At 44.4% G+C, this 23,824-nt stretch overlaps 2 protein-coding genes across 2 annotated transcripts in view; both read right to left on the reverse strand.

Moving 5' to 3' along the window:
- Nucleotides 1–14,484, reverse strand: part of rasgef1b (RasGEF domain family member 1B) — a 30,418-nt gene extending 15,934 nt beyond the window's left edge. The window contains exons 1-5 of the mRNA XM_022753747.1: nt 14,164–14,484; nt 7,121–7,303; nt 6,828–6,950; nt 6,568–6,705; nt 38–253 (exon numbers count right to left, since the gene is read on the reverse strand). Coding sequence (XP_022609468.1) covers nt 38–253; nt 6,568–6,705; nt 6,828–6,950; nt 7,121–7,297 — 654 coding nt within the window. The 5' untranslated portion in view covers nt 7,298–7,303; nt 14,164–14,484. The remainder of the gene's footprint in view (nt 1–37; nt 254–6,567; nt 6,706–6,827; nt 6,951–7,120; nt 7,304–14,163) is intronic.
- Nucleotides 14,485–18,873: 4,389 nt separating this feature from the next.
- LOC111227983 (formin-3-like) lies at nt 18,874–22,565 on the reverse strand. Its single transcript, XM_022753748.1, has 3 exons — nt 22,492–22,565; nt 19,910–20,554; nt 18,874–19,695 (listed from the first exon to the last, which is right to left on the reverse strand). The coding sequence occupies exons 1-3, from the start codon at nt 22,538–22,540 to the stop codon at nt 19,148–19,150; spliced, it is 1,242 nt and encodes a 413-aa protein (XP_022609469.1). The 5' UTR covers nt 22,541–22,565; the 3' UTR covers nt 18,874–19,147.
- Nucleotides 22,566–23,824: the final 1,259 nt, after the last annotated feature.

A 23,824-nucleotide genomic window follows, 5' to 3' on the forward strand; every position in this document is an offset into this window, starting at 1 on the left:
ATGAACTTTAACCTTCTGGGATATAGAGAGTTCTCACCAGTTCTATGTGCGTGAGCTGCTGTGCGACGGTGAAGGGGTCGTTGCAGATGGACAGCATGTCTCTCTGGATGGCTGCCTGGGGCTTCGCCTTGAGCGCCGTGAGTCGGTCGGCCGCTGTGGCGTTGATCTTGACAAGCGCCTCCTCGTACTGGCTGAGCACCGTCAACCTCCTGATCAGGCCCTGGCTCATCTGGCCCACTGCCTTCCTGTAAACCTGAAGGGATGAACGGGAAAGGGAAGAAGAGGATTAGTTGGGGACCCAGCACAGTTCCTTGAGGCACACCTTGAGATGGGGTCAATAATATTTGGATATTGAACATTGAGGAACCCTTGAGTTGTTACCATGAGCTAAGGCTTAGTTTCCTGTTCTCTAGCTCTGTACTGGCTTGACACACGATTGCAACACTTGCCGTTAGAGATGGTTACATAACTTTTCAATTATGTTTGGTTATTAATAGCAAAGGGAAGAGACACTAGAACAGATAACAAGAACAAGAGATCTCAGTCTGATGTAATTTTGATCAGATCTCCATTAGCATGCATGCAGCCACTTTTGTTTACCTCAGCTGGAGGCATTTTAGGTTAATCCCTCACCACTGTTCTGTGGCAGAGAGTAATAACAACTCTGGTGGAATTTACAACGCACACGTTGACAACATGTCAGCAAAACTGATGCCAGCTCGCAGCCCCAAACCACAGAACGCCAGAGCTGCAAATGTGACGACTCCAGTGTTTGTTTTGCAGGAAAGCATCCTCTCGGTCAAGCACCAAGAGGAGGGTTATTTACAATGTTACGCAAGTGTCTTCCTGCCCGGACTCATTAAGGCCCCTCAGCTCAACGGGGGCAGAGGAGACGGCCTCTCGGCTCCCCGGCCTTAGGGGTCGAGGGGTCGTCCTGTTTTAAACTTTCCCCTGACTCAAAACAGGCCATGATTAGCTGACTGTCCCCTCACTGACACAGTTAGGCACTGAAGTTGCATAAGAGGGTCTAGAGAGGGAAGGACATGTGAGTTTGATTTAGTGTACACAGTGAAGACTGTGTTATTGTGAGTGTGGAGGATCCTGTTCATGGATTCTTTCCACACCACCGCTGTGATCTGCCCAAAAGAAATCAGTGACGAGGTCTCTTTTCTCACCACCACATCCCTCCTCCCTCAACTTTTCTGCCAACTCAGCCTCCAGAATCTGGATTCTACAAACAAGAGTCTGGTTCAAAAGGGTGAGAAGAAACACAGCGAGCTTTATAATGGATGTGGAGGCCCGGTGCCGAGACGGCAATCACATGTGTGATGAGCGGCGAGTTCTCGGTTCTTGGGGGGAAAAAAAATTAGCGGAGTCTCATCGCTCAGCTGGAAGCAGCCAGGGCGGGACCTTTTCTGAAATTCACTTCCCAGCCCGGGCGTGACTGATGCATCTGTCTGCAGGGTGATGTGGCTGGATAGGCTCTGTGGATTTTGCAGTTTTGGCGAAGGATGATTTGCAGGACTCAAGGACAGAGAGAGGAAAATGAGGTTGTAGAGAAAATTGAGGTTTCGTCTTGCAAAACAAGTTGAGAGGAACCAATAACCAGAGAGAAAATCATATATTCAGATGAAAAAGAAAAACTGATGATCCTTTTAAAGGCTGCAACTAATTACATTTTTCATTCTTGATTAGTTTTTCCAATAAATCAATTAATGAAACGTCAGTTGTTCCTCTAAAAAGTCCTGAACCCAAAAATATTCAATTTTAAAAACAGAGAAACACTGAAATTTGACATATTTGAGACGCAAGAAACAACAAATGTTTGTATTTGTTGGTTAATAAATGATTTGAATGATAAATCAATTATCAAAATTGTTTATTAACTGGGCTGGATTGGACTTTTCTCCCTTAATATGACTGTAAATTAAATATCTTTGGGTTTTGGGACGGTGAAAGCATCACATCCATCTCTCAGATTGTGTGACAGACTTTACTATTAAGGATTTAATCCAAAAAAAAAAAGCAGAGGGATTAAAAGATGAAATACCTTCACTCAGGCACTGTACTATCAGTGTAAACACTGTACACACTCAGCTAATGCTTGACCACGCTGCTGCACAGTTGGACAACAGTGAGACCCGCCACCAGTGAAAATCGCTCCAGTTGCCACTTCAAAGTCAACCATCTGCCGTAGCTTCTGTCCCCACTACAAACAGAGGACAGGCCGGGGTTGGATAAATATAGCCACAGATCTTGGAGACAACAGCATGCCTGACATTTCCAAACAGAGGGAGCCACATTTGCTCCTCACAAACCATTGGCGTTACGAATGAAAAGGGGTGGGTGGGGTGGGGTGGGGGGGCTAGCAGGGGCACGCTGTTCCCTAATGCCATCGACCCTGGCAGTGATCCTGAGGTGGCAGACGGCTGCTCAGTACAAGTCGCTATGACTGAGTGTGTGGTCGGTTCGTGCCATCGAATCACTAGAGGTGCTGTTTTTCTTGGCCAGGTGGCGTCATTTCCTGCGGAGCGCCACCTGTCCCACCAAAAGGCCGGACTGTTTTTAGCAGGTTAGCCGAGCAGCACTAACGAACAGGTAGTAAGTTGCATTTTTATCTACAAGCACGTCCATATTGCAAAAGTCACGATGGGACAAAAATAACCTCCCCACCACCTGATGATGATGCAACACATCAGGTCAAGTCTTCATCATGCAGCCCGCTTATAGTCAAGTCTTTAGAGAGTCAACTCTCAGAACAGTCACGTCCCAAGTCCTTGTTTTCATTAGCTAAGTCCCAGAAGAGTCCAAGTCTCTACTGTCAACTCTGGATCTCACTGATTTAAAGCTTAACAGAGGAATCTGCCTGAGTGCAATGAGCATTTGGGCTTTACCTCCCTGCAACAACAGCTTTTATAATGTTTTCTGTTTTAAAAAGGTCCCATATAGTATGTGTTGTTTGATTATAAAGCAGGTCTAGGTTCTATATTAAGGCTCAGAGCCTTCTCTCTTCTGATTGGCTCACAGACCTGTTGTTACTAGAGCTCCGGAGAGACGCCTGAGAGAGGAGATGTGAAACTACATTCAGATGGTTTTTGGTTCTTAAAATCACAAATATATCTTCTTATGGAGCAACACAGGAGAAGAGGAAAATATGGAGTTGTTCCAAATTCTTGGGCTTTATTGTTCCAGTGCTCTCTTCTGTCATGAAGCAGTCACACACAGTTAGGATATCAGCTCCACTTGGACCAACTGATGTGCAGATATTGGACTGTAAAACACACAGTGCAGGGGACACCTGTCACAAAGAGTCACTGTTTCATGCACCACTTGGATTAAAAAACAGTAATGTGTGTCCAAACATCTGGCTTATATCAAGTGTACCAGGCATCCAAACTGGATATATAATGTGTGGTCTGTTAAATCAACCTAACTTATCATAATAAAGCAAAAAAAAAAAACAAAAAAAAAAAAACAAAAAAAACAAAGTGGTGCAAAATAAAAACTGCACATTTTGAGGGATGGCAGGAACCGTGCACCACCAAATGAGGTCAGATCAAGATCACAGTGCTTGTTTTCTTCTCCGCTGCTGCTTCCCTATATATCCAACCACATCCATAATGACAGTGTTACTACGCAGATCAAGGTCCTGGAATGTTTTGAGTGTGGTCTGGACGCGACTTTGACCAGATGTTCAGGACATCTATTTTGGACTCGAACCCTTTTCTCAGAGCGCTGTGGTCGACGCTGTGAAGAATCAGCATCTGACTCTAAACTCCAGATTTCTGCTCCTGGTTTTTGGAGCATTTAGGCTTTTTTTTTTTTGTTTTGTTTTCAAAACAGGATTTGGAGAATGTGTGAGAAACATGAATACAAATCAGTTCTGATCTGATCAAACTCACTGATGTCAGCGGCCTGTTTTCCTTAAAACCTCAACAGCTGAATTTGTTCTAAGAAACGCCCCGTGGCATTTGTACTACCCACAGCGTGGAATCATGTTTTACTATCACGGGTTATCATCTACGATAACACGAATAAACAATATTACAACTTCACTTCCTCAGCATTTGGCTTGTGGCAGCTTTTTTGAACCCGAGGCACCGCAGCCTCCATGAGAACCTTTCATTTATAAAAAGGCCGTTTTTGGGTCACGCTGTGCTAATCATGAGCACACACACCGCCGGTGGCTTACATGATATCACGGCACATCCACGGGGCGTTCGAGTACTGTAAGAGGCTTGTTGATCGCCACAGTACAAACATCAACATATAACTGAAAGGGCTTTTTCTATTCATGCCATTTGTCAAACGCAGGGTCAAACAAGGCAGCGTCTGGCTTAGTTAACCTTTCCCCCACAAATTATTTACAAACTTTCATGATCTTGAGGGAATCTCATGATATTTAGCGTTTTACAAAAACAAATAGTCGGATGAGTCCGACAGCACAGGAGCTGCAGCAGTCACACAACAGGGCAGGTTATTAAAAAAAGAAAAAAAACAAGAATTTGAAAGCGAAAGTTAAAATGATTACACAATCTGCCTGTTAGGTAAACTTTCTGGTTCAACTGTCACCTACTGCGGTTTGCTCTTGCATTTGGATTTTCCATGCAATTAAGGATCTGAAGCAACTTTCTGGGTGCAGTCATTTTCCCCCTCAAATAATACAGTTAATATAATAATCAAATAGGAGACAAATTAAAGGATAAATGAATAATAAACGGCTGAAGATGCTTTCTAATGACTCCAATACAACATCAATCGGAGTGATGATGTCACATGACTCATTTGTACATGTAAAAATGTTTTTTTTATTTGGATGCACTTTAAAAATAATGCACGTCTTATCTTATTTTGTTGACTGTACAGAGCGTGACATCATGGGCAAGTACCAGTACATCTTGTGCTAAATACTTTTCTGTTTCCTCACTTTCAACCATGACGATATCTTGTTGGAGTTGATGCCAACTGCAGCTGATCTGCTTTAAAAAAATGTTTTAAAGAAAAATCACAAGATGTTTGTGTGACCATCAGAACACAACAACAGTGTCCATGTAAAGGGGGGGGGGGGGGGGGGGAATNGGGCAGATACTGGGAGCTGCAAATGTGTCATAGTGACATGTGAACGGATTGATTTCTAGATTTAATCAGGATCAATAGTCGTGCTTGTACTATTGATGAGTCATGTGAAAGCTACGATAAAACAGCGGGGGGGTGGGGTGGGTCGTGTTTTTCTAGTGTTGAGCAGTGAAGGGTGGATGTCCTCCCATCAGGACCGATGGATGTTTGTGTCCTCCATCACTGTCTGGTCCTAACAAGCCCCTGCTGGCTTATCGTTAACACCGAACTCCACCCATCCCCCAAAATAAATACACCCACTTAACTTGGACATGCAACTCATTCCCAACAAAACACATGTGAAAACATTGGACATGCACGGATTCATGATGACTAACCAAATTATTTGTCTAGACTGAAGAAAACTGAAGTGGGGTGGTTACCGCTGGGAAAGAACAGTTGATATAAAAGGTCACGCTAACACAGTTGGAAGAAGAAAAGATAAAAGCTGGGGTTTGTTTCATTTGTTTTTTTCCCCTTTAACTTTCCCTTTAACGTCCTTAACCACAAATACCAGGCTAAATGCTACATGCTACACAAAAATACCAAAGAGAATGTGCAGTTAAAGGGAATTGTTTGACATTTTCTTGGGAGAGTTAGCAGAGAAGATGGATTATCTTAGTTTAGCATATCCTGTGAGGCAGTGGCTCAACAGCTAGCAGCTAGCTGGCCTGGCATTTGTCAAGATTCCTCACATTAAATTAACAAGTTAATATGTTAGCTTTAGCAGCGCTAATAGGCCGATTTTTTTAAACTTTGAATGAGCTAACTGTTTTCTCCTGGCTCCAGCTTTGATGCTATGCTAATAGCTATCCGGTCCGATATAAAGCTTCTTGTCTAAGCTGATTTTCAACATTTTTAGCTATTTTTTTGAAGTACACACAGGTATTTTCTAAGCTAAGTCACTATTAGCTCAGCTTATGTTAGCATTTCCTTTCACAGCATTGATAGCATGAGTCACCTCTTGTCAAAACAACTTTTCTATATCTAAATCTCAAACAGTGGAGGGTCTGAATGTGCACCAAAGATAACATAGGGTGCAGGACAAAAACAGTCCTACCCCACTATAAAAGTCTGCTGTCCAAACAGCGCACCAGAGGCTAATGACACGCTAAGCCAGCGACATTCAGCTCTGCAGCAGTGGAACAATCCGAAATGCTGCCTAGGAGGGAGCGCCCCCAGAGATGACACAAAAAAGCCACCTAGCCCCGTGAACAATGGGGCTTTTCTCTCAGCGCAGCCAGCCTCAAAACCGGCTTTGTTGCCAGAGACACCCACCTCCACCACCCTCCGCTGCTATCTGCAAAAATCTGCCTGTGCCTGTAGCTTTTGCTGCACGTGCACGTCTGAAAAAACAGCACTCCACCTTGTGATCACACCTAAACTAAACAGCAGACAGACACTTTCCTGTTAATTAACTACTTCAGGTATGAATAACTGCAGCGTACTGACCTCGTCTCCACTAGCCAGCCGGTGGGTCAGCTCCTTCAGGCTGCGCATCATCCTCTCGTCCCTGAAGTCATACGGGAAGGTTTCCGTCCACTCCGTCAGGAGCTGGAGGATCTTGGGAGCAATCTTCCTGACTCTCATCTGCAAATGAAGGATAAACATAAGTAGGGAGAACCAAACATAGGATGCATGGCTGAGATGAGAGTCCTGTTGGATCCGCTGACTGAATTTGAAATAGCTAAGAAGGGAATTTGTTGTGATACCTTGTCAGCCTGGGGATCGCTGAGCCGCTGCTGCTCCATGCACATCTGGCACACCTTGGACATGAGTTCATATGGGTGGATGAAGAGGCGGGAGCTGAGCAGGAAGGTGAAGATGTATGTCCTCTGTAGAGAGAAAAGACAGTAAGTTTAACTGTAAAGGCAAAAATGAAGATGAGAGTTTGAAAATAGGTTTTAAAACTCACAACTAAATATATAAATAACAACTTTTAATCCCTGATGTGTGGAATGAAAATGAGATGAAAGAAACGTTTAAAAACAAACCAAATACTCACATCTGGATAATAATCTACAGTTGGGACCAGGTGGTGAATGAGGGCCTCCAGGGACCCGGACACCAGGTTGTTGTCATGGTAATAGAGGCCGGGGTAGCCTTCCTCCTTGGTCTGGTACAGGTTCTTGTTGTAGCTGCCTGTGTTCAGCTGCCCCGTGAATGGCGGTGTCTGAGGCATGTTGTCCTACGAGAGAAAAAAGGACAAACACAGGAACAGTCAGTCAGGACGCCACGAACGTCTCCTCCAATAGATATTTCACCGCAGACGCTGATGCAGGATGTAGCCGAACAAATCCAAAATAGCTCCGAGACACAAACACAGACGGCAAAGGTTTGTTTGGGAAAATGGTTTGGATGCAGTCGACTCCCTTCCTCCTCTGGATCCCCCGCTGTCTATCTTAAGGTTTCAGAGTTTGGGTTTAGTTTAATTGGACGTGTAGGAGCTGAAATGAAAACTGTGGCTCAGTTTTATGAGTCATCTGCAAGGAAACAAGAATAGACGGCTTACAGACGCTTTGTTGAGCTTTACAGGAAGCTGAACCCTTTACCCTTGGTAGCATTAGTGCTTTACGCCACACCGCCAACGCTTAGCTGTGCAGGTTAATGTGCATCATCCACAGTCCAGTAACTGCAGCCGCAGCAACCTTTAAGAGTTGGTTATTAATTCGCAGCGAACAAGACGAAGACGGATGAGGATTTAAGCTTTAGTGGGAAAGTTCATCCATTCAGACTCCGTCTCCTGACCCACAAAGAGCTGCGGTTATAAAGGGACTTCTGTGTTTGTGTTTCAACATAAAAGTGAAAGTACATCAACAACATGTAAGAGCTTGTGAGATACTCTGTTCCAAGCTGTTGCCCTGCAGGACATCATGACACTGAACGCCTGTTTCCTTCCACTGCTGCCGCGCACACGTGTGTGTGTGTGTGTGTGTGTGTGTGTGTGTGTTTGTGTTTCAAAGAGGCAGAACAAATCACAATGCACGGTAGAACATGACAAGCGGAGGAGCACGCGTATGATCCTGTGCTGCGGTGCGGGCGAACACTGATCAAAACGTTGCCATAGAAACTTGTATAACTAATCCCAGACTGACCCAGAGGTGCAAAAACAATCTCTGTCGGTAAATTCTCTGAGCAGATAACTGGTCCTCACAAACATAGAACAACACCTGCACGCGCACACACACACACACACACACACACACACACACACTTTCCTCTGCCAGTCCTCCTGACCTCTGAACCTGGCACTCTGGCTTTGTCCCCTGCCAGGCAGACTTATGGTTAGGGAAACACAAAGGGCCTTTTCACACCGGGGGGGGTGGGGGGTCAGTGCAGGTTGCAACAACCCCACCCCCTCCACAAACACACACACACACACACACACACACACATCTCCACCTCCTTGACAATATGCTGATCCGTGGCTGCCTGCCGAGTCAGGAAGCCTTTAAGGCTGATGCAATGCAGCACCGCCAGGGACGGATATGGGGGATGCCAGGAGGTGTAAACTGCACCTGGCACCAACAGTTCAAATAAATTTAGGGTTTCATTGTCCCGTGGGGGTGAGAGAGAAGACGTCAGCTGATCAGACCATGAGTGGAAATGTAGAGATATCATTTAGTCGGCCCCTTTAAAAGTCACGTTAAGACTCTGGTTGCCTTTGCAGCGTCAAAAGACTTGATATAGATACCAAAACAAATCCTGAGTATTCATAAGTTCACATAAAAGGCTCCGCCCACACGAGACAAAAACCACTTTCACACGGCTGCCGCGCCATAATGCACACGTGCACACGCCGTCCATCGCTATTATTCAGCGAGACAACCATGGCCATTTCCATGAGAAAAGGGCGAGCGCGAGGAGTCAGAGCGCAGCGGCCCTGGCATCTGCTGCACCATGTGGCTTCCCCCGCACGGAGGCAGAGACGGGGAGATCACGAGTCTGATGGAGGAAGATGAAGGGGGGGGGACACTGATACAAGTCAACTGCATCTTTGTTTACTCCGCTGAGGGTTTTCAGATGAACTTTAAGAGCTCAAACTCATTTAGCAGCATCCCAGTACAACCACAGATGTCTGCCGTGCACTAAACACACCACCGAGGTTCAGATGAGCGGCGCACATCAACAGCAGCAGGTGATCGAGCGCCGAGAACGAGACTGCTTCACTTTCCCCAGCTGGGATCTAGAACCTCCCTGATCCCACGCTTTCTTTCCTGATCAGTAATCGGGAGGGGTAGGGTGGGGTCTGGTTGGGTGGGGGTGGATGGTATAGTAATACCCGCCTCTTCATTTTTAGTACTTAAAGTCAACAGGTGGGATCCAGCTCCTCCAGTATTAACTATCATCCAGATGTGACTTATCGACTTTAAATAAAGTTTCTGAGTATTTCCTGAGGTGGGGTATCAGAGTGATATTCGCCAGTTTAGTTGCACTAGGATTCAGGTCAATGACACACACACACACACACACACACTCACACACACCTCCTGTAAGTGAAACTACTGAGCCTCAGATCGCACAGCACACAGAGCTGCGTTTCTGTTGCAGCGAGCGGTGCTGGAGCTTCGGTATCATGACATCATCACTCTCCCTCTCTGATGGCTCTGAAAACAATGTGGAGGTGGGACTTTGAAGATAAAAGCTGCAACTAACACATACAAAAAAGTCTGTAGTCTCCTCTATCAGAGCAGCACTTCTGCCCAGCAGCCTGTGGAGGTCAGTGCCGAGTGTTTCACGTCTCATCTAAAGTTGTTTTGTTGATGCTTCTGATTTGTCCTGAAGGTTTTTTAAAAAAAAAAAACACATATATTGCTGCGAAATGAATATCTCAAATTCTTAAATATGAATGAGAGTTTTACTTGCAAAGATTAGGGGCCACTGTCGCTGTCAATCATGTTACATCCTACAGCCCAATGATTCAGTTATGTCCATCCCCATCTCTGCACTAAAGCCAACAGTGTGTGTCCTCCTCTTCCAGCTGCAGCCTTCATCATAATCCTAAAAACAAAGCTCAGGATGCTTAAAAAAGACACACTGATTTACATTTGGCTTCCAGGTGGCGTGTGTAGTAGTGGAAGCAGTAGTGGTGGTGGAGGGACCACATGTCGGGGTCCCGGGGGCCTGACAAACGCAAACCCCGAGCACACTGCTGTTGGTTTAAAGCGCGGCTGCTGGCCGGGGAGCAGCTGAAGGTAAACAAACAAAATGCCAAAGCTTGCAACCCCACTTTAGGGGGAGGGGGGGGTTGTTTAGGTTGGGTGGCTGGTTTTAATTATAGCCTCTCTGCTTGTGTGTGTGTGTGTGTGTGTTTGTGTGTGTAAAACCACCCGCCTCAATGTGTGAATGAAGTGCGGTTCAGATTTAAAAGCAGAGGACGTTCAGATTCCTGGTAATAAACAGTTAAAAGGCGACACTCTTCAAACTGTGATATTCGTTAAATATTCAAACTCTCAATCTATTTTTACACCCACACACACACACACACACACTCTGCTCCCGCTTCTGCTATTGGCTGAGGCCGCTGATTATCACATGGTGGTGAGTCTCTCGGGGTGATTGCCCGGCTCGGGAGCTGACTCACTCACTCGGGGGATATCTCGTGGTAAATCTGAAGGGACTTTCTCCGCTCTTTCCTAATATTTACACACAACGCTCACCTGAAACAAGCGACGCAGAAATTAAACTAAAAAGACATTTGTGTAAAATACGCTCCTTTGCCTTGTGGGGGGGAGGGGTGGTGGTGGGGGGTGGGGTGGTTGTGGAACGGGATGGCATCGGCTTAAAAAGCACCAAAACCTCCCGAGGCGAAGGTCACATTAAGAGTAAGACCTACCTTCAGGCTGCAGAGCCAATGACATGTGTTTTCAGGTCATTTTGGCTCCAAACGTTTGGGTGGAGCCGCCCCAGAGAGAAAATGATGGAGTCTGGTCTCTCGCTTGCCCAAAATACAAGCTATCAAACAGCCTGCAGAGGCTCTTCCCGCCCTGCCCGCAGTGTTTACGACCGCTCCTGATGAGCAGCCATCAGCACTTCAGAGGCTGTGAAGAACACACAGGTCATCATTCCCGCGGTGCACCAAAACGCACGCCATCAGCCGCACGCTCAACAATTACAGCACCTTTCTGATGCTTAGAAGTGACCGCTGAGGAGCGCACAGGGTCAGGGCAGCGAGGCGCGACGCAAAGACAAGCAGGAGGAGAAAAAGCAGAAATTTGTTTATTTTCCTTTTGCTTTATTGGGAGTAGAGGCGGAGGCTGTCGCAGTGAGGGAATGTGATTCGAGCACAGGCATACTTTGAGGGAGCAGTAGTAAATCAACAGCCCCTCCACCCGCCCTCCACTGCGTAAACACCGAAAGGCATGAGGAATCTCACTCATCCATGGCTTGAGGAAATGAGGGTGAGAGATAGCCGAGCGGCTGCACGGGAGGGTGAAGAGGCCGCGGTGGGGCAGTGGAAGCCGTTTAAATACGGACGGCTGGTTGACGGTGTTGTTTGAAGCCGGGCTGTGGTCAAACTGAACTGAACTGAAGACCGGAGGGTTTTAAGTAGAAATGCACCTGCACCTGTCTGAAGCCTGCGTTGTACTTCTGCGCAGGAACGACGCAAGTATAAAAGTTTAACAGTCATGCTACCTAGCGGACCAATCACGTTTTTTTTTTAGTTGCCGCGATGTGCAGTTACATTTCTAGGCGATACAATCCAGCCTAAATATCGCAATGTACGATATTATCGTGCAGGGAAGGTTCCCATTAAGCAGATAAAACGCTGATGCTAAATTAGGACATACATCACAACAGACTCCGACAGCAGCAAGAACATTCAGACCAGAACAGATACATCGCTGTCTCACTTAACCTTTTCAACCCCACTGTCCTGCCGGGGGGTCGATCAGCGTGAACTCCCGCCGTGCAGCTCAACTTTGTTCACACCCACAGAACTTTACGACTTTAATATCAGGGTAGGTTTGAATATTTCACTCTGTGCAAACATCATAAGAGGTGAAACAAGCCAGAGTAAATATGTGACGGTGCCACAGAGAGTGATTGTTGTCCACATATATTCCAGGGGAAAAGCTAAAGTTATAACCTGCCAACTTGATGCTTCTTTTTCAAACCACTTTCATCTCTTGGGGTGTAACAAAATATACTCGTCTATCAGCCCGGTTGGGACGCCAAGAGCCCTGTTTCTGCTGTCGTCTGGATCAAAAATGATGTAACACAGGAAACTGACTCTTTCCCAGCTTTTCTTCACGCGCTCTGATGTCTGAGAAGCAGAAGAACATGGACGCTTTCCAAGCACCATCCAACCACCACATCACCCTCAGCTCCTCCGCCTCTCCTGACTCCATTCACAGCGCCGATGAGTGCCGTCGCACCCACAGTGTTTGGATTCAGGTTAGTGTTTTGCAGCTGTCGCACTGAGGCGGTAAAAATCACAGCTTCCGTATAGGATTCTGTCACCTGGTGTCATCAGTCCTCGACAGCCACATGAATCCTCCCTCCTCCCTGCAGACACTACACATCCTGCACAGCAGAAACAACAACCTTTACGGCTTCAACTCCGGATTCTTCCCCCTGCATCAAAACTCCAGGAGAGCTCCACTAATGCTGATGGTGCAGCAAAAAACAACAAACAGCTAATTTTCAACTCATGTTCTGATGCAAGCATCTGTGTCTTTGAATAAAGGGGAACCAGTGGACAGGGGACATTTTGAGACCTAAATCCAGATGCCTTTAGTCTGGGTAATCCCCGACCTCAAAGTTTTTCTCTGTAAATACAGATTCAACAATTTGCAGGTTAAAATAATCTCAGCACCTGTGTTGAAAATCAGTCTTTGCAGCAGAATTTGCTCTAAAAAATAAAAAAAAAGTGAAATTTGAACATGTTTCAGTGAGAAAACTCCGTAGACTGTGTGAAATGATCAAAACAGCTACTAAATGGACTTCATGTTGAGATTATTTTGTCATATTTAGCCGTCATTTGATAAATGCATGGTCGCTTTGTGACCTGCGAGTCAGTACCTCAGTGCTGGCTCAGGATTGAGTGACAGATTGCAGCACAGCGAGCCTGCAGCCGTGAGCACACGCTTCTTTTAATTCCCAAAGCTCCGCAGACTACACACTTTCTTTTTTTCTGAATCTACAATTACATCACCGCTTGCACCAAATATCAACCTCCTGTCACTTCAAAAGAGCCAGGAAACTTCCCAGTTCCCCCCCAAGCAAAGCAAAGCAAAGCAAAGCAAAGCAAAGCATGCATTGGCACAAACAAAGCCCACCACTGCACAAGCACCAGAGTACAGTAGCCACCATGTAATCCACAGCAACAATAACTCATTCAAGCAGAGGAGACACCCCTCACATTGTCAGCACGACCAGAGTCCTGCCAAATCACCAATAAACGGATTTAACTTGTCAGCACATTAAGGAAAACCCGAATGCATGCTTGTAATACAGAGCAGTGGGCACGGAAAGGAGGACAGAGTTATTCAGGAGAGAAGTGGGATTAACTTCACTGATCCCTCACTGTCTTGCAGGGGAGAGGAGACGGGGAGGGAGGGATGGGGGGGGGAATCCTCTTAGCCAGAGGGTAGAGGGGGTTAAAAATAGTCCGCCATTGACACTGATTTCAAAAAAATCCCATTATTGGGGTGCAATTCGGGGGGTCACTTAGTGGAAATGAAACAGACAGAAGCAGCTACTTGTGGGCATCATTACTCACGTTTGTTTTGATGCTGAAAGTCAATCACAGCGCACTGACGGCAAATAATGGTTCAATTTAAACAACAACAGCAGAAACTCTGAAGCTGAAATCTTAATTAAGTGCAGTCAAGTTGGAGAGAGAGGCGCGTTTAGAAATTGCTGCCTCGGTCCTCTCTCTCTCTCTCTCTCTCTCTCTCTCTCTGGCTGCAGATGAAGTGCGCTCTTTCCACCACCTGCGCGCATTTTTTTTTTGGAGCAGCTACGCCGCGTCTCCGAGGTCCACAAAACAAACAGCACATTCACAGAAAATCATCAAACAGAGAGTAAATCCCCACAGCTCACCTCAACGAGCAGCAATCCAGGTGTAAATTCCCCCCTCGTATCCTTTCCCGAAATGTGAGAACCAGCCTTTCAACAGCCGAGACTTTCTCCTTTCTTTTTTCTTTTTTTACATGTGAATAATAAACCGGTGAAACCCAGCTGATCCGTCCCTCCCGCTCCGCTCTTCGCTCAGAGCAGCATTATATACTGAGTTGGAAAAGCAGAGACGTGAAACGAGTAGTCCCGGTTGTTTCAGAGCAGCGGGAGCAACAGCGCGTTCGTTCCGAGGAGAAGAAAACCGCATGAATGAATGAGAGCTCCGGCTGTGCTCGTTCCGCCGCCGCCTTCTGTTGTGTTTGAGCTCCGGGAGCCGCGAGCAGCCTCAAGACTTTATTGTGAGGGAGAGGCAGCAGCCAATCAGAGGAGAGAACTCCCCACATCACCCCCCCCTCCCTCTCCTCCTCCTCCTCCCCTCTCTGTGTCTCATCGTTTTCAATTTCATTTCTCTTTCTCCTTTCTCCTTCTCCGACACTGACGGTTTTTTCCATCTGTATTTTCCTCACCCCTCCTCGTGCATGTTTCATTTCTCCATTCAGTTTGTTGTATTTACAAGAATTTCAAATCAAGTTATGCAAAAGCTTCAAACTATAATAATAATAATGATAATAAAAGATTGATTTATATTGTGTCTGATTGTTCATTTGGTGAAATGAGACGTGCAGTTCAATCAATTAGAAATCTGTTGTGTCCACAACCAAAAACAAAACTGAATTTTTAACCTTATTTTCTATAGTTTCTGCGTGTTTACCTGTGTGTGATTTATGTCTTTATGATTTATGATGAAATGTGCCTTGAAAGCGAGACTTAAAAAGGTTTTTTCACACACAATTTCCCGATTTCCGCAATGTTTCAATTTTTTTTTACAACAGTGGATTTAAAATTTAAACCCATCTTTGTGAACAACAGCGACTTTCTTTAATTGTGCAGCTAGCCAGCTAACGCTAGCTATTCAGTTGCAGCATTATTATATCGAAATGTATCATCACCTTTGTGAAATCCGCTATTTGTTTACCATGATTACCGTTGAGCATGTTAGCATGCTAGTATTTGCTAATTAGGACTAATCAACAATAATTAAAAGCAGAGGCCGAGGCTGCTGTCATTAGTTTTGCAGGTTGTTCATAAACTGAACCACTGGAGAAATGAAAACTTCGACCTGATGATGGCGCTAGCTGAAAAGTGACATTTCAAGTCAGTAAAGACAGTAGGGTTCATCCTCTGGGGACCACGAACAACCAAATGTAATGGTATTTCAAATTAAGGATGGCTACAATCTCTAATTTCAGTTAAAACATGTGACAATAATAATGATTCGTCAACATTTATTATTAAATGCTCTGTAACATGAGGCTATGTGTCCTGTGCTGTATATTTACTGTCGTATATTTGAATGGTTGCATGGAGCTACAGAGCAAAATTAGCTCTAAGCTAACAAGGTTACAAGCTCACACATTTTCAAATTATTCTCTTGACCTCCTCCCTCTCTTGCCCCCCCCCCTTCTTCCCCTTTTACCCCTCCTCTCTCCCATTTACTCTGGCCTCTCCTCATCTCCATCAACCCCCCCCATCTTTTTCTATTTTGCATGTCTACACGACAGGTTATGTAAATTGAAAACTTCATGAACACCAATAAGACAAATTATATCAGTGGAAAAGCTGTAGCATAAAAATGAACCGACCCCCCCCCCCCCCAGTTCTGTTCAGTTTCAGTTCTGAAACTGACAGTGGTGCTCATTGTTTGTTCGTATAATTTAGGGTGACAACTGTTTCTAAGTAGGGGGACGTCTAAAAAAGAAAAAAGAAGGAAGCTGCCTTTTGTAGGGAAATGGAAAATGTTGGGTCACATTACATGAAAGTCCAGAACGGGACTTTTCTTAAAAAAAAAAAAAAGTGTATAGATTAAATGAAATATTCATGCGAACCACAATCGTATTTAAATGACAACTGTATTAAATCCTCTGATGCAGTGTTCTCTGGCAAACCCTAATCTTGGCAGTGTCACGGAGCTCTGTGTGTTGAGTTATAGAGGCCCATTGTGCGATCGCTGGTTTAGTCGTCTTAATGTAGTAATTCATTTAACCAGCCAGGTCAGTTAAGATTAAATTCTTATCTACAGTGAGGAGAAATTGGTTGTACGAGAGACTCTAAATTATGTTTTATATCTGCAGAAAATATTGTCTTAGTGTATTTAATTTGTTCAATGTTACCTGCTCGTTCCTATTATCCACAAACAAGAGCAAACAGGCTTCTTTAAAACCCTTCACTGTAGTTAAAACTGGTAAAATGGTAAAGAAATGTGACTTAACGCTGGATGTTTGTTTAGCCGGAGAATCATTTGTGCTCGACCGACTTCCTCCACATTTTCCGAGCAGAGTAATAAGCCATGGTAAAATAACAGCAAATCATCCCAAATCTTGTCAACATCCAGAGGTATTACGTAATCTGGGATTAGCGCAGATTTAAGTATATATGCGGTAATCCAGCTTTCCTCTCGCTTAAATGACTGCACAGAGTTTGACCACAAAGATCACACAAAGGCAGCCGTTGTGTTGGACATCGCGGGACACAAACACAATATATGTCTGCAGACACTACAAAGAACCACGTATTCATTTTATCTGGAAATTCAAGTTTGTTTTTCATATACTGCAACAAAGACATTGGCAAAAACTCATATTCATGATAAGAGCTGATCAAGAAGCAGTACAATTTTATATATTTAGAAAGCATTAACAAATCCCTGAACCAAACATGAGTGTTGGATCTCACTTTTGGATCAGTTTTCCTAACAATTCACTGCTTCAAATGACACTGAATGTGACAGATGAGCAGGTTACCAGCAAGAAAGGCGAAGATGAAGACGAGGAAGAAAGTCCATGAACAGACCAAAACCAACACTGTGATAGTCTTGCTTTCTGATATCCCTTCCCTGTGGCTCTTAGCCTCCAGTGTTTGTACTGACATCTTTGCAGGTCCCAAGCTGCATAAAGTGACATGTCTATTATTATCATTATAGATCAGGTCTAGCTTCTATATTAATACTGTGAAAGTATCAAAGCCTCAGTCCACAGAGAAACACACACAGCCTGTATTCAGAAACTGAGCCTTAAAACCAGCCGTCAGGACTTCCTGAACTTTGTGATGTCACAACAAAGCGGTCACCGCTCTCAGCCACGCCCAAAGCCCCGCCCACCCAGACCCACCTTCTGGTCTTGCAGGATTTGGTTTCTCTGAGTGTTTTTACCTGAAATCTGCTATATTTTGTCTTCGATCACTCAGAAAACAGTCAGCCAATCAGAAGAGAGGCTCAGAGCCTCCTCTCTTCTGATTGGCTCACCGACCTGTTGTTACTAGAGCTCCAGAGAGAAACCTGAGAGAGGAGATGTAAAACTACACTGCGATGGTTTTTCAATCTTCTGATGGATCAACACTTCAAAATAAAGTCTGATTTTTACAAAACGCTCAGTAATTTTAATAATATTACAGGAGGAAATTGTACATTTGTTGGGGGACTATTTTCAGTGGTGGAATAATACACATTTGGTGCTTTAGCGAGTTACTTGGAGCAGCAGGATGGTGTGTGTGTGTGTGTGTGTGCGTGTATAAAGTGAACGTTATAAGTGTGTGCTCATGGTAATGAAGGAACATGTCACCCTGAGCAGCAGGCTCAGGGTTACTGATGGTTTTTAATAATTCTGGACAACAATGGAGCGCTGTGGCGCAGCACGGCTTTAGCCACACAGACGATTCTTGTTATTAGGATTAATTCATTGTTGGATTTGGTCTTTTCTTGTTTGTAATAAAAAATAGAGAATATCAGCCGCCATATCTGGTTTTAAACCTGTCTGTAAAACACAATACCAGTCTGACCAGTGTTGATTACAGTCTGGTTTTAGCATTTCAAAAGCCAAAGGAAGTGGGGCTTTTCCATTTCAACTCGTTCACACTCTACCTTCAGGGCAGCCTGTGCTGAATGGCCCAGTGAAAGATTTCCAGTTTGTCTATTCAGGTAACAATCAGCATGGGGCAGCTACAGCCTGGAGGTTCAATAAATTGGATTCAGAGTGTAAAGCAGGAAGAAGAAGAAAAAAAATTCCCCATCACAGACAAGGGATATTCTCGTGTAGCTCGTTTGGACAGGTTAAAGCTTTCACAGCAAAAAAATAGATCACAAATCAATACAGTCACAGAACTGTAAAAAGGTACATGATGTCCACATGCTTTCATTTTCATTATCATGCTGTGTGACTCAAGACATCAGCTGTTTACCGTTCTGGAGGAAGAGCCTGGCCGGAGTGTCAAAACTGTGCTAAAGGTCTCTTATGCAAGCGTTAAATCCAGACTGGTGCGCTGGATTTGAAATGTTCCTTCAGGGAAATAATAAATAAATACCGACTTTATGTTTGTGCAACATTCCCCATAACAACTTGAACCCAGAGTACTGAGGATTAGCATCAGGAATTCATAGTAGGATGTTTCCCATTTGGTCCAGTGTCATCATCTGAACAAAAACATCTGGAGAATTGACAAATGCTTATTTTATGCGGAGGGGAATTAAACTTGTGACTTCCTGGTTGAAGGGCAGTTTTTGTTTGTTTTTTTTTTTTTTTATCAAATATTCGAACAGATTGCAACAGTAAACAGGAAGTAGTTTTTTTAAATTTTTTATTTCTGTAAAAGTGCATGAAGCAGTTCCATCACATTTGGTACAATCAACGGAGACCTATTGAATCTCCAACCAGAGAGAAAAGCATCTTCTCCTTCACACTCCAACTGTAACTTTGTGTTCTGAGCACAGCTGACCTCCAGCTGTCAGTAAACAATCAGCAGCTTTTTCTCACACTCTTGCAGTTTGAGGGTCTTTTCCCGTAATTTTTTGGTTCAGTTAGAGTCTCGATCCAAACCACGCTGCCCTGAATGTGGCTGTTTTGCATTGTCAGTGTTTTTATTTGGTTCCACCTGAGCTCGCTGCCCCTGATACAGTCTGGCCACCTCCGCACTTACACCTGTGTTCTCTGGCTAGACCTGTGAGGAGCTCCAGGACTCGGATCTCGTGCTCCATGCGAGCTTTCTCCCTCCTCTCCTCCCTCTCGCCCGTCTCCCTCTGCCGGCGCTCCTCCCTCTGCAGCCACTGGGCCAGGAGCTCCTGGTGCCAGCGGGCGTGCTCCTGGCGTTGGCCCTCCAGCTGCACCAGCAGGCCCCGGGTCTCCGACACCAGCCGGTGGAAGCTCTCCAGCAGGTGCTTGAGGACGGGTTCCAGGCGGGTGGACTCGAGGTGGTGGTGGCCAGAGGTGGGGAGGGTGCTGGGGCTTGGATCTGGGGGTGCAGGGAGAGGAGAGCCAGTGGACTGGGTAAGAGGCGGAGGAGGAGGAGGAGGAGGAGGAGGAGGAGGAGGAGGAGGAGGAGGAGGAGGAGGAGGAGGAGGAGGAGATGGAGATGGAGGTGGTACTACATGTGGGGAAGGAGTGCTCAAGCTGTTTTCCACTGGTGTACCTATGACACAGGATATAAAAATATAAATTATACAACAGGAAACAGTATGTGACTATTATTACTGACATTAATGACTGAAATAATTAGTCAATTAAGAGACAAGTTGAACAACAGAAAATTAATCTGCAACTATTCTGATTGATTAATTAAATCATGCCAAACATTCTCTGGTTCCTGCAAATAAATGTGAGTATATAATAATCTCAGCACATACCACTCATGTCACGATGGACGGATGACTCCAGACTCCAGACATCGTGGCACCTGTCTCTCGGACATTGTGGAAATCCTGCGTTGTTGAACTCAAATTCATCCGTTGAATCTCCTCCGTCCTCCAACTTGATGTCAGATTCGAGCTGCCACGACTGCCGGTCTCCTCTCCCGTCTGCAGAGCTCATAAATGGTCTTCCTGTCCCCCCCAAAGAATCAAAATGGTGTTCAGTAATCTCTGTACTAGAGTTTAAATCTAGCGGGACACTTCCTGTCCTATCAATGGAGTTAGGGTGACACTCTGCCATCCGTTCTGGAGAAACAAAATAGGGCCCTCCCACTGACCTCCGGCCCAACACGGCGTCCATCTCCGCAAAGTATTTAAAAGTGCACGGCTGCGAGCTGTCGACGCTCTTCTGCAGTTTGGCTCTCACATAGTTAGCCTTCAGAGTTTTGACCCGTAGCCGGCACTGGTGTGGACTTCGACTGAAACCCATCTCACTCATGCGGGCTGAGAGGTGTTTGAAGACGTGGCGGTTGCGGAGGGTTTCCGCCAAGCTCTTCTGGACGCGCTCGTTGCTCCAGGCGCACAGCAGCACCTGCGTTTCCTCCACCGTCCAGTTAACAGAGCGCTCGGCCTCTCGTTTCCCTGCACGTACACAAACACAGCTGAGTACAATGACAACTGAACATAACTGAACGTAACTCTTATGCCACGTTCAAAAAAGTTATCACATATAGAAGTTTCCAGCTTGTAAATATTGCCAACATCGACATTCAAGTCATAAATATGATGGAAAATCTGATTTTTCTGACTTAACGCTTCGTAACACAGAACTTCCTGAAAACCATGCAAACATGGGCGCCTTGCGTCAGCAAACGTCTCATGCAAATTAAATCCAAATTAAATGGGTACAGTATTATATTGATCATACACAGTGTGGTAACTCTCACACAACCAACTGAGCTGTCCTATGATGTTATTGCTTGCAAGTCACAACCATGGGAATCTCCCCAATCTTTCCCATCCATGCCATATGACGTGAATGCAGCGTAAGCACATTGCATGCAGGTTCTGGGATATTGGAATATAGCATCAAATAAAAAGTGAAAGCTACACACTGATTCAGTATAATAAATGTATTTCTATAAACACTGTTGCAATCCCAATCAGACTGATGAAGATACATTTAGGATTAAACTGTTGGAAAGTTAACTATAAATAAATAAAGTATCTAGCTATCTATCTATCTATCTATCTATGTAAATTTGGAAAAGTTAGAGTCACTGTGCAAGTGTTGCTTCTCTACAGGTACAAAACTTCAGGTAATTACCAATTTATTAGGTACATCTAGCTAAAAACTAATGCAGTCCAACATGTTCTAACATCTTAACGAAGGTTATAATTTTAAAATGGGGTGTTGTTTATGGCACTTTTGAATTGTGCAGTCATATACTGAGAAGAGTTGTTTTGTAAATGATATAAATTAAGTGGACAAAATACTAGTAACGCCTCTCAGTAAGATGCCACACAACAACACCTTGTTAAAACAGTTTCAATTGGAATTACTGCAGGATTACTGTGTTAGATTGTGTTAGTTTTAGCTCTGCGTACCTAATAAACTGAGTGTATATCACTGTCTGAACTGTAAGTGGGGATGTAACCACATCAATGATACATAACTCTTTTCAAATGTGATCTTGGATTCAGTGAAACACCCAGAAAATGAACCCACTGCACATTTAGAGTCCACAGGCTGAGAATATCACTAAGCAGGAGACTGCAGGTTTTCTGCTCATCTCACTAATGAGGAGACAAAACAAACTAGGGGGAAAATAATATGCAAATTCATCCCAGACTGTGAAGTCTGTCAGACTGACGTGTGCTGTAAAGCTGCAGACTTTGGGTCACAGTGAGTCGTGACTGACAACAATGAATTCAGTCCTTATAATCTTAGTTTTTGGAGCAGGGTGTAGTTTTTTTTTCACCTTCTGTATCCTCAGCATGACAGCTAACTATGCAGTAAAATAAAGGCTGACTCAGCTATTTAATCTCCATTAATAACTGGGTGTGCATGTCTTTGCAGCAGTAAGGGTGTAAACTTACCAACAAACTTACAAACTGGCTTGATCAACATATGAATTATGCTATTAATTCGGCAGATATGGGTTCATGAGTTTGAATTTTAGTCCATCGTTAGCAGAGATCATTAATCATGTTTGCTTGTTAGCCAGAGAGCAGGTTGCTAGCTCACATTACCACCTGAAAAGTTGAGGGCTAGCCAAGAAGCTAATTCAAACACAAGCGATATTAATGCTAACATGACAACACGTAATATAGTTTAAAAGGCTCGAGGTGTTATTGTGTAAGTAAGGCAATTAACAAAGAACTGTTCACCGACTCTCAAACTAAAGTAAAACCAAACCAGAGAGCCAATTCTGTCATCAGTGGGCTAACAACACTGCAGCTAACGTCAGCGGCTAACAGCTAGCTGACCAAAGCTACATGACTGTTAGCCCGATTCTGACTCTCTGCTGTCCGATAAACAACAAATAAAACATGTCGCTTGCTCATAGGCGTCTCACTTCTTGTTGTTGAGACGGAGTTGGTGGAGTTGATCATCGGAGGATTCATCTCGACGAGCTGCAACAAATGTAAACAATCCTCACACGCCGACACTCCTCTCTTCCGGGTTCAACGCGTCACGTGATACCCCTTAGTTTCAACGATGCACCAGTTAATGCAAAACATGTTAAAAAACCGAGAAACTCAATCACACATTGTGCTGAAAATGAATTACAGATATTTTAATGATATATTGCACTAAATTGCAATATTTCAATCCACCCTGTAAATTTACAAATCCTATATTTTTTTAATCTCCTTTTCATGTAACTGTATCTATTGAGTTTAACATCACATATTAATTCCTTTTTAAATGAATATGCAGTATATAAATTATCATGATGAAGCTTGTTGTGCAATATCCTTTTAAAGTTTTAGGCACTCAATGTAAAGTGAGGACGCTTTCAAAAATAATGCCGTGAATAGTTTTTATTAATCAGTTAATCTGATACAAAGTGCAGTAAAGAGAAAAAAAACACCTAAATCAAATCAATTTCCTACCACGCTCTCCCTTTAAAACAGACACAGTTCTCCTCAGTGCACCTGCACGCAGTTTTTCAAGGTATTTGGCAGGTGGGTCGTTCCAGCATCTGCCACAGTTCCTCTGTGGATTCAGTCTGTCTCTTCATGTGAGCCCAGGCTGACTGTATGAGGCTGAGATCAGCAGCACATCTGTTTCAGGACTCCCTGCTCTTCTTGTCTCTGAAATTTTTTACGAGTGTGACTGCGTGTTTTGTCTCACTGTCACTGATCAGACGCCTCTCTGATGGTACGATGCATGATGCAGCTAAAACGTGGTGATTAGGCAACTTACACTGTATGTTAAGGTTAAATTAATAAATATTAGAATCAAAATTATTGTTTATTCAAAATTCAAGCACAAGACAAGAGGCACAAGTTACTGTACGAAAGATCAAAAGCACTGGGGGGAGGGGGGGTGGGGAGTGGGGGTTAAGGTGCATGTTAAATATTTCTGAGCTGTGTTCACACAGACAAAAGCACTGCATGAAAAAATGCAGCCAGATCATTCATTTCAATGAGACAGCAGTTGGCACAGTGGGATTCCCACATGGAGCCCCGAGGCCAGAGAACAGGGTGGTACAGTAAGAAAAAAGGTGAAGCAGCTCTGCCTCTGCCACAGCACAACCACATGTCATCCAGCAGGAAACACAGTCAAATACATCTACGTGCACATTCCTGTACTTTGTACTATGTGAATAATATAATTGCAGTCATCCAGAGTTGTAAAATCCTGTTTTTATAACCATCACTACACACAATGGCTTTTTCTTT

The sequence above is a fragment of the Seriola dumerili genome, unplaced genomic scaffold (assembly GCF_002260705.1).
Source record: "Seriola dumerili isolate Sdu_G_001 unplaced genomic scaffold, Sdu_1.0 BDQW01000193.1, whole genome shotgun sequence".
Classification (NCBI taxonomy): domain Eukaryota; kingdom Metazoa; phylum Chordata; class Actinopteri; order Carangiformes; family Carangidae; genus Seriola; species Seriola dumerili.